This window comes from Telmatherina bonti (assembly GCF_933228915.1).
Source record: "Telmatherina bonti genome assembly, chromosome: 19".
Taxonomy (NCBI): domain Eukaryota; kingdom Metazoa; phylum Chordata; class Actinopteri; order Atheriniformes; family Telmatherinidae; genus Telmatherina; species Telmatherina bonti.
Genome location: NC_136617.1, coordinates 9,044,737 through 9,055,109, shown reverse-complemented (window position 1 = coordinate 9,055,109; position 10,373 = coordinate 9,044,737). Strand labels below are relative to the sequence as shown.

At 39.1% G+C, this 10,373-nt stretch overlaps 1 protein-coding gene across 1 annotated transcript; it reads right to left on the bottom strand.

Annotated features, from left to right (window-relative positions):
- Positions 1 to 2,092: 2,092 nt before the first annotated feature.
- kifc1 (kinesin family member C1) lies at positions 2,093 to 8,773 on the bottom strand (the record flags this gene model as incomplete). The annotated part of the gene is made up of 16 exons (XM_079258396.1): positions 2,093 to 2,137; positions 2,338 to 2,413; positions 2,531 to 2,604; positions 2,752 to 2,891; positions 3,009 to 3,147; positions 4,392 to 4,556; positions 4,945 to 5,142; positions 5,249 to 5,335; positions 5,515 to 5,628; positions 5,826 to 5,993; positions 6,254 to 6,419; positions 6,533 to 6,731; positions 7,303 to 7,377; positions 8,150 to 8,203; positions 8,451 to 8,550; positions 8,690 to 8,773. 16 exons carry the CDS (start codon positions 8,771 to 8,773, stop codon positions 2,093 to 2,095), a joined length of 1,884 nt encoding a protein of 627 aa, XP_079114522.1.
- Positions 8,774 to 10,373: the final 1,600 nt, after the last annotated feature.

The following is a 10,373-nucleotide window of genomic DNA, read 5'->3' as shown; positions in this document are numbered from 1 at the left end:
CTACCATCATGCCGGCTCCGTGATACCAGCAGTCAGACTGGAAGCTACAGATGTGACGTTAGTTAGCCTGCCAGCTAGCTCACATAGCAGCTAGAAAAAGCCGCCGCTGCCGAGGTTCAGCTCACCGGTTCAGATGACACTGCAGCCGGATAAAGTCCCGTCTGTGGGCGAACCGAAGGCAGTCTGTCCCGCCGGCTTGTCGGCGACCTGAAGTTTGAGGAGCATTTTTAGGAAATGTTTGTCCATCTGATCTCTGCAGCGGCAGACAGCGACGCGTCGCCTTTAACGCGGTTCCAGACAGACGAGCCAGACTTTAGCCGACAGAAAAGAAATCATCAAATGTGATCAATATTTATATTTTATATGTAAAGATCCTGCTCAGGATGACTTATGGAGACTTTATGCTTAATTTATGGTTATTTGTAATGTTTACATTATATATGCTGCTCACTAACTCTATAGTTGTTTTTCTAAAAATAATTTTTATTGACTTATTATTTTTAAAGGTTTTCAGACAAATAGATTTTTTATTTTTATTAATTTTATTGAAACATATTTAGATATACAATGATTAACAACACTTGCTTTTTAAAAATGTACATTGTTTCTTCCATATCCGCTTTTATTTAAAGGTTTTCAGGCAAATATATTTAATTTAATATATTTGAAAAACTGGCATACAAATCATAATCGTTATTTTTATTTTTTTTTAATTATAGGAAAATAAAGATTTGATTAAGAATTTTTGAAAAGCTTTTATCATTTGAATACACATGGTGAATAAACACTATTATTATAAATCGATTTATTTTAAAGTGAGCGACTACAATATCACTTAACATTTTTATCTCTGTGCTCAGGCACATTAATATATCTACATCAATTATAAATAAATAATAAAACTGGTTCTTATAATAAAAACAGACTAGTAACAAATAGGAAATTTACTAAAACATCCACTTTTAAATCAAATGGATATTTTAATCTATTGTATTGAATTTATAAATATTGGCATTTTGGATTGATGTCATTGACCACATGATCAATATATCTACATGATATTGTTACACCCCTTATATCTACCATTTTATGCTTTAATTAAACACACCTTAAAATGATATATTTATATACATATTTACAATAAATATATTTACGTAGTTGTAATAACATTTTAAGAATATAAGGAAATTGTAATAGCGATATTTATATGTACACTAAAAATATTTAATTTAGCATAAAAGGTAATAAAATCTGTGTCCAATGTTCTCATGCTTTTTAGTCAATATTTTTTCCTACCAATGGAAAGAGGATTTGTTTTAAATGGTGCCAACAAAATGTAGGCTCAGCAGCAGAGCTGCATTTGTGGGGTACACCCATGAAAAACTTGACATATTATCCTTTCCTCCAGCAGCTTATTCTGACTCCATTACATGACAGAAATACAAATATTAATTTAAAGGTTTTTTTTGCCAGAATTTGGAACATGTTTTTCTGCAATTTTCTTCATTTTTCTGCACAAATGATAGAGAAAGGAGACATCTACTCCATCCACTTAACATCTTTATTATCAGACAGCAAATTAAAAACCATGCAGAGGAATAAAAAAAGCCCACAGTATTACTATCACTACTATATTTATTTGCAGTAATTCTGCAAAGTATACATGACATAAAAATGTGGAAAGCTGAATATTAAGTATGTTTATGTTATCAAAATTACACAAATGACAGATTAAATGTCTCGATTAGAGAATCCCTCAGTCTAAAGTCCGGAGAGCTTAAAAAAAAAAAAAAAAAAAAAAAAAGTTAAAATCCAACAAAGAAATATATACATGCACAGATTTCCTGCTTTAAAGAGAATCATTAAAAGCCCTAATTAGTATTTACTGATTGAGGCCCTGAGAATATATATATATTTTTTGGTTCTTGTGAATGCAAATGTACCAAAGTCCACAACGTGTACGTGAAACTTACACAGAATATTTCATGGTGGGACCAAAAAAAAAAAAAAAAAAGGGGGGGGGGGGGGGGGGGGGGGGAAGAGAAGTGGGATAAACCCAAAAGTAAAAAAGGTTTTCTTTGAATTCTTTGAGCTACTTTCTGTTGGAGGTTGCCGTCCCAATTACACAGTCGTTCACCTAGAAGGAGAGAAAACAGTTTCATTTACCGACCTTTTAACACAAACGTATCAGGAACTAATCAAGAGGAAGAAACAGACTCAAAAACAAGATGGAAAGAAGTCAAACTGTGACAGAAACGCTGATGAGAGGGAGGCTAATGAAACGTGTTGAGGTCGTGTGATCCAGAGCCTCATGAAGACACGACGGACGTTACTCACCTTGCTGGCAAACCTCAGCGAGTTGAGAGTTTCTCCAAAGCTGTCTGGCTCTGGAGAAATGTTCACAAACATCAACCTGGAGACAAGAACACATCAGAACTCCTGAACTGGAACTAAACTGGTTGGTAAAGGCTTGAAACTGATTCAGCTGGGACAGACTGCCGATGCATCATGGAAACCACAAGAGACTCACGTTTTACTGTTTCCTCCCAGGCAGCCCTGCAGGAGGTAGGTCAGTTTTGAGTTCCTGTATGGAACGTGGCTCTCCTGGAAGACAGAGTCAGTTTGCGTCACACGCTAAAGAAAAACCGTCACAGAGCTGAAGTCAGCTGCAAAACTACATCCTCCAGTTCTCTGCCAGCTGCAGTCTGAACTGAGCAGAGCCATGTTGGTCTGGGACTCCAGCGAACGCACCTTGTTAGCGAGTGAAGCAATGACGATGCCCAGGTTGGACAGCGAGCTGTTGATGGCCGTCATCTCCTTGAAACGTTCGCCCTGAGACTGACTCTTCACCATTCGCTCGCTGCCAGCCAAGTCCACCAGGCAGAGGGTCGCTGCAGGGAAGAAACAGTTTGTCACAAACATGAAGAGGCAACGAGATTAAAGAACGACATAAAAATCCAAAAGCAAGAGCAGCTTTGTGCTTCGACAGTCAGCAGGATTAAACTCACACTTGCATCTGAGATCCCTGCCAGCATTCACTCCCTCGATGTGCAGCTGGAAGACTGAATGCGAGCGAGATGAGCGGTCATTCTGGGCTGTCTGGGCCGTGGAGCGATTCTGTTTGGCCAAAGCAATCAGACCAAGAACCTGACGGGAAAAAAAACAAACCAAAAAAAACAGATTAGCTTTATAATCCTGAAAATGACACAAGAAGAACCATAACATGACGTGTGGAAAGAGTATTAAGTCTTCTCTAAAACAAGCTGACAGGAAGACAGATCTGGATATCATCCGTATGGTTAGAGGTGATTTTTAAATGTTGAAAAATAGAAAATTTAATTTCAACCCAAAATAAAAGAATAAAATGAAAGAATATGAAAACAGAAGAGCAAAGGAAGCACGTTCAGTGAAACTATCCTTGTGGAATTCCGTACATGCTGGAGGAAAAGTCGCTTTTTCAGATGCATCGTGGTGAAGATGATTATGAGTTTATGTACAAAAGTAAAAATGAAGAAAAATAAATAAATAAATAAAATTTGATTCTTTGACTTTCAATTAAAAACTTAATTCTCTGAAATGCAACAGTGGAACTTGCAAACATGGAAGTGCAGCATCTGGACTGTCTGATGTGCACATAAACATTACTGAGTTTAATCCTGTATAAAAGCTAGCGTGTGGACGTACTTCAGCTTCTATGTGTACGTTTCGTTTGTTTGGAAATATAAATGGACAGTCTGTTCAGAGGAAAGAAGAGAAGTCTGGTCCCACTCTAAGGGGACATTCACATCAGCCTTTATGATTCCAATCCTGGTTCGAGAGTCTGCATCGTTTGAGCAAATGCTAATAAATGTGAATGAAGCAGATACGATAAGCGGACGGCAGCACGAAGGTCACCGTGGGCTCAAAGCATGGCATTGTGGGTATAAAAAAAAAAGAAGCACATACTGGATGAAATGAAGCTCCAGCTGGGAGAAATGTCTCATGGTCGTAAGCAGAACAACTTAGTAAAAGTTCTGATATAAATATGTTGAATCCAGGATCTGATCCATGATCCATGTTTTCATCTGCTGTGATGGAAACAGAACTTATCCTGCATGAACCAGCAGAGGAATGAGTTTCCTTCTTTATCGTTTGTCACAACAAACTGTGTTACATGTTTCATCTCAGAGGACACTAGTCAAGTAGTCACACGAGTAAAAGATGAATCGAACAATGTTTTCTGATCGCTCTGTAATTTAATCTCCTTAATCGTGACATAAATAAAAGTTCCCACCTGTCATTCCACACATCACAACTTCCGTTAGATTCACAACGCTGACAAACAGCTATAGAAATAAATCTGTACATCAAATTACTGCTACATTTCCATATGAGGCATCCATGAGTCGTACCTGGTCCTCGGTGTAGACCTTCTCGTAGGTGAGGTTGGTGATTGTCACGTCATTGGCGGCCGTCTTGCGGATCTCGTGTTCTGGCCTCTTGCTAGCCTTGCCGGTGTACAGGAGGTCTCGCAGCGTCTCGTTGTAGATTTCAACAAAGCTTGCTGTGAAGGTGAACTGAGGTGAAAACAAACGTGGATCCAACGTTAAGCAACCACAAAACAGTAAACAAGCATTAAAAAACCTCATCTCATCTCACTGTTACTAATATCCATGAAAATACTGCAGTCTGGTGCTTCCAGGGGAGTCAAACTCCAGTCCTCCAGAGCCGGTATCCAGCAAGTTTTTGTTGTTCCCCTGCACCAACACACCTGATTTAAATCAAATGGATCCAGCAGCTTCTTGTCAACATATTTATGAATTTCTGTCAGCTGTGTTGGAGCATGGAGACGACAAAAACCTGCAGGATACCGGCCCTCAAGGACTGGACTTTCACACCTGTGTTTTAGACAAATCGGTAGTTTGAGATAAGCTGATTTTATTGATCATCAGCTCCTAAACGAACCTCCCAGCCTTGTGAACCCAGCTTATCGCTTGCTCTGAAGATTTGCTGCACAGCTCTGGGAATGACACCTCTGGTGTCGTCGAACTCGTCTCCCTCCATGGTGTAGGTCTTTCCACTACCTGTCTGACCGTAGGCAAAGCAGCAGACGTTGTATCCATCCAGAGCCGACTGCACCAGCAGTGAGATCTCTTCAAAAATCTGATTTAAAAAAGTTCATTAAGTTTATTTTCTGTTATATGATAATTTATCTGCTGCATTAAGCAACAAAAACTTGACATTTACTGAGTAAATGTGTGATATTTACCTCTTGTTGTGAAGCCTGGGGCCCAAACACTCGATCAAAGCTGAAATTATAGTTTTTCTGAGTGTCTGTAGTTTTGCCAGTGTGAGACTGAAACAGAAAATGGAGAAATGGAGAAATCGGTGAAAGCATACTGATTATGGGGCGCAGAGCTGAGCCTTTTAAATAAGAAGTGATTCATTTAAAACATGTTTTGTTTTGTTGGCCTGCAGAAATAATGATTTCCACATTTAAGACATGTTTTTGTCAGAAGCTGACAGGATTCTCACCTCCTCTGTTTTGGCCAAAACGATGGCCTTGTCATCGCTGGGTGTCAGCTGGATGTGTTTACTGAGGCCTCCGTCCACTAGAGGGCGCACTCTGCAGAACACCCTGATATTACCCTACATGACAAAATTAAGAATCAGGCTTTTTTTTTTTTTTTACCCACTAAGAAGATTCACAAAAAGAAAATTCACAATTAAAAATGACAAAAAGAAACGCACAGAACAAAGTTTCCATAGTAACTAGATGACAACAAGGGAACCAGTAACTCATCAATCCAGCCCATGCTCAGCTTCTACACCAGCCTGTTACTCACCTTGAGCTCCTGGATGGTATTATGCAGACGTCTGCGCTCCATCTCCCCTGCATGAAGCTCATCCCTCTGCTGGGCCACAGTGTCTTTGAGCGAGCGCACCTCTTCTTCTGTGTCTCTGAGCGTGGCCTGCAGACGGGCCATCGTTGACTCCTGTACGGACATCTTCATCTACAGCAAAAAAAAAACACATGCATTTGAATGTTTTTTTTTTGTTTTGTTTTTTTGGGATCTGCATTCTGAATCAGCCCCGATTAGATTTGAGGTAAAGGTCATTTCTCGGTTGTTAAACAGATTTAATTAACACATCATCTTGTCTAAACAAATTAGTTTATAACTTCAGACAGCTCAGATCTGACAGATACATTACTAATCCCTTAACACAACTTAAACATAACCAGTAGCAGATGTTCTGTAGCAGTACTGTTTACCTTCAGAGTCTGCAGCTCTGTGTCTAGGCTGTCCCTCAGAGTCTCCATGACCTTGTATTTTCCCTCCAAATTAGTTAACTCCTTCTTGAGAAAGCCCCTCTCACTTGACACTTTATCCAGTTCCTCGCGGACTCCTGACAGCGCCTGCAGCTCTGTCTCGTACTCACTAAAAGTCAATGAAAAAGAGAAAGATTTGGCCAAAGCAGGTCAAGTAAAAGAACAACAGAAATGACAATGTATTTCCTTTCTATCATTTTCAGAATGAGATGGTTCTCGCACCTTATCTGGCTCTTCTGTCTCACAACTTCTCTCTCCAGTTCGGTCACTTTGGTTCGACTCTGAGCCATCGAGTCTTTTAGCACCTCGTTCTCTTCATTAACCGATCGGACCTTTGTCTGGTAGTTGCGGATCTTGCACTCCATGTCGCTGACCTTGCCCTTCAGGTCCCACGCTTGCCGTCTGGGGGCTCCAGTCCCACCTTTAGACAATAACAATACCAGTCTTTCCCACTTGTCTACATACATCACATGTGCAGAAAACACAATCAATCGTTTTAGTTTCATTCTCCAGTATCCTAAATAAGATCACTAATCTAAAAATCTGGCACTACTTTGTGGTACCAGAGTTACAGTTCGGATTCATTTTGAGAGGAGCAGGTAGTTCAGAGTTCAGTATTCCAACTCTGTTATCCGATATTTCAGAAGTAATTATAATCAGTTATCTGTCAGTGGACTGATATTGCTTAGAGTTGAGGATCACAAACCATAAGCATCTTGTTTTTCTACCTTGTGACATACAGAGATTTTACTAAAGAAGCAGGGATGAAAAGGACGCCAGCATCAGAATGTGAGCCGCTCAGTTAATCTGCAGTTTTCCTTTAAAATGTCTCATCCAAGCAATTCGGTTTGGCCTGATCTGAACTCTGACAGTCAGCATCTTTAAAGGACACTTTTAATTTACAAACCTTTGCTTCATTGCTGGTCAGAAATTAGGAAAATTGTGGTTCTCATCCGGTTTACAAATACATAAATTGAGAATGGGTGTCTCACCTGTTTTTGTAGCAGGTGGCTGTTTGACATTGGTTCCCTTTGGAGCAGTAGAGGCTGCAGCCTGTTTCAGGACACCTAATGGAAGAACAATCATCAGTCATGTTTGTATAACAGTAACATCTATGACCTTGACAATACACTGTGCTAACTGTGGAACCAGGGCTGGGCTATATGACCAAAATCTCATCACGATATAGCTCATTTTATATCCTCATAATGATATAAAATAGTTTGTGTAATGTTGTGTCAGTCATCAGTTATGTGTCAGATGTGCTTGGCAACGGCAGCAGTGATCTCCTTCCATCTGGGGGAACAATGGCTGTATGGCGCGTCATGGGTAAAAGCATGTTGCAGCATTTGCATCTGGAGTTTATTATGGGCGCTTTCGCCTCCACATGATACTGCTTTTGCTCATCAGCTCTCTGTATTCTTTGTCCTGATTCTTGTGCAGGTGATAAAATGAGTTAGTTGTGTCAGAGTCCGTTGTTGGGACTGTGTACTAGTCTGTTGTCGGCTCCACATCGGTCTTTTTATATCCAAACCACATCCATGTGACAGAAATTTCTCCTCTTTTATGAACAAGCTCATCAGTTTGAGTTGGCTGGTGATCTTTTAGTGAATTATCCTGCTCTAAAAACTCCATGTTTGTTTATATATAGCAGCGTGCATGTTGTAAAGCGCATCTTAACATAAAGTCCTGCAGTAAATTAATAGTGGCGTAAATTATAGAACCTCATTTGAAACGAAAGACATTTTCTATCGTCCAAACGATACATATCATATCGCCCAGCCCTATGTGGAACATATGCATTTCCAACATATATGCCCAACAGACTGGTTGTCTTACCTCTGGACGGACCAAGAGCCACGGTGGCAGCTCCTGTACCTCTGATTGGCTTAGCTGTATGACAGAAAACACGTCAGAAAAAGAAAAATATTTTAGATAATGGAGATAGAAAACCTGACTGAGCACAAATAAAAACAAAAAATTTGTAGTCTTGTCTGAAGTTCTAAATGTTGGTACTTTCTGGCAAATTTGAGTATAGAAAATAATAATGGATGAATTTATGTCCACATGTTAGATACATCTGGACAAACATTTCTTTGGACTTTAGTTATAAACACTCAGACTTAAGCATGTCACTCACAAAGTGGCGCTCTGGCTGCTGCAGCAGGGGGTCGCCTGTCACCGATAACTGTAGCCGCTGCGTGTGGTTTAAGCACATCTTGGTCCTTCCGCATTCTCTTCTGCAAATAAAATAAAAAATAATTATTTCAATAATCATTTCACAGATATTTTTTTAAATTGCTTGATGTACAGCAGCAGAAATAAACTACTATTCATAAAGCAGGTAATTTTAGCAGGAAAATCATCAATAATACAAACCTGAGCAGGTGCCAAGTCTTGGGAATTCTCCGAGCTACTGCTGGCGAGAACCCTCTTGCTTGTCATGACTGGCAAGCGGGACATTTCACTCTAAACACTGAAAAATAAATGACGGTTAAAGCACACAATTATATAGAAAAGAAATTCAAGGAGTAACAGCTTTAAATGACACGCTATAAACACGTAAAAGTGGCTTACTGCTACCTTTACATTCAGGTAAGCACCTGTTTTTCTGACAGAAAAATAACCAACAATGTTTAAAAATGAAGATAACTTTAACAACCATCTTTCTAAAAACCAAACTCTCTTAAACCATAATAGAAATGCAAAAGTCGTGCATGTTGAAGTATACTTTTTTTGAGCTGCATTTTTGTTTAAAATGACAAAATAACATGACCTTACTTTATTTAAACACACACACACAGGGATGCATGCCATTAATTGTTCTATATTGTTTGTCAACAGAAAGTTTACATTTTAGAATGTAAACTTTTAATAGCTTTTTAAGTAATTATATCAAGATCCATGCGTGTTATCTGATTTAAAAAAAAAAAAATTTTAATCTACTGATATGAAACACAAATGCAAACAAATGGCTCAAACTGTGGCTGCAGAACTCAGAGACCTCTGTAAAGCAAATGTCTTTCTTTTTTTCCCCTTTGCCAATGATTTTAGGAATTAATTTTAATAAGAAGCTCTACTGGCACAATGGACCTCCAAATGTAATCACTGTTTTTTTCTTCCACTTCTGGGATTTCCTGAAAATGTAATCAAAATCCGTCCATACTTTTAGGAGTTGTGTTGCAGACAAACTAACGCCACCAAATACATGACACTGCTTGCGTGGATATAAAACAGGTTTCAGTGAAAACACCACAGACTGTCTATGGAAAATACAAACGCTTACATGGAATTCACGCGTGATTTGCCGTGGGGAAAAAGATCAAAATCATCCACTAATGATACAACCAGGAGTACTGAGCAAATTCATATAATTATATCTTCTGTAGCCGAAACAAAAATTATTTCAAACTAGTTTTAAGAGATTATATTAACCAAATCTCGTCCAGCATTTGAACAGAACAGAACAGGGTAAATTTCCATTCATTCCAACGAGACAACGTTCACGTTGCCACTGACGTTAACTCCTATTCAAGTAAATAACTACATACACTTCCAAGAAAAATCGTTTTACACATCCCAAACAGAATTTTACAACCACCTTCCGAAATATATAAACAAATAAATTCAGTCCGTTTGATTTGATCAAAGTAAATACCTTAAAATCGGGCAGTGTTTTTCCCCAGTCTCATAAATCCACCGTCTCCGGCCGTTTGAATTTGAAATCCAACTGTTTTGGCGAGCGCTTCGCGTGAGCTGCCGTGATTGGCTGAGACGCTGTAGTTCCCGCCTACTTGTTCAGTGACGCTTGTTTTGGTTGACCTAGCGTGCCGCTTGGGCGGAATATGTACAGTTTACGCAGCTGACTGTTTGCTAAAGTCAAAATAGAGACGAAGGGAATTGATGAAGCGAATCTAATTTTAAACTTGTAATATGTCATTGATTAAATCAGGGATCATCAATGCTGTTCATCGAGAGCCAGTGAGCTGCAGGTTTTCCAAGTGACCCTGCTGGAAAATTCCTGTCTCACTCAGACAAGCTCCGCTCATGTCTGCTAAATAAA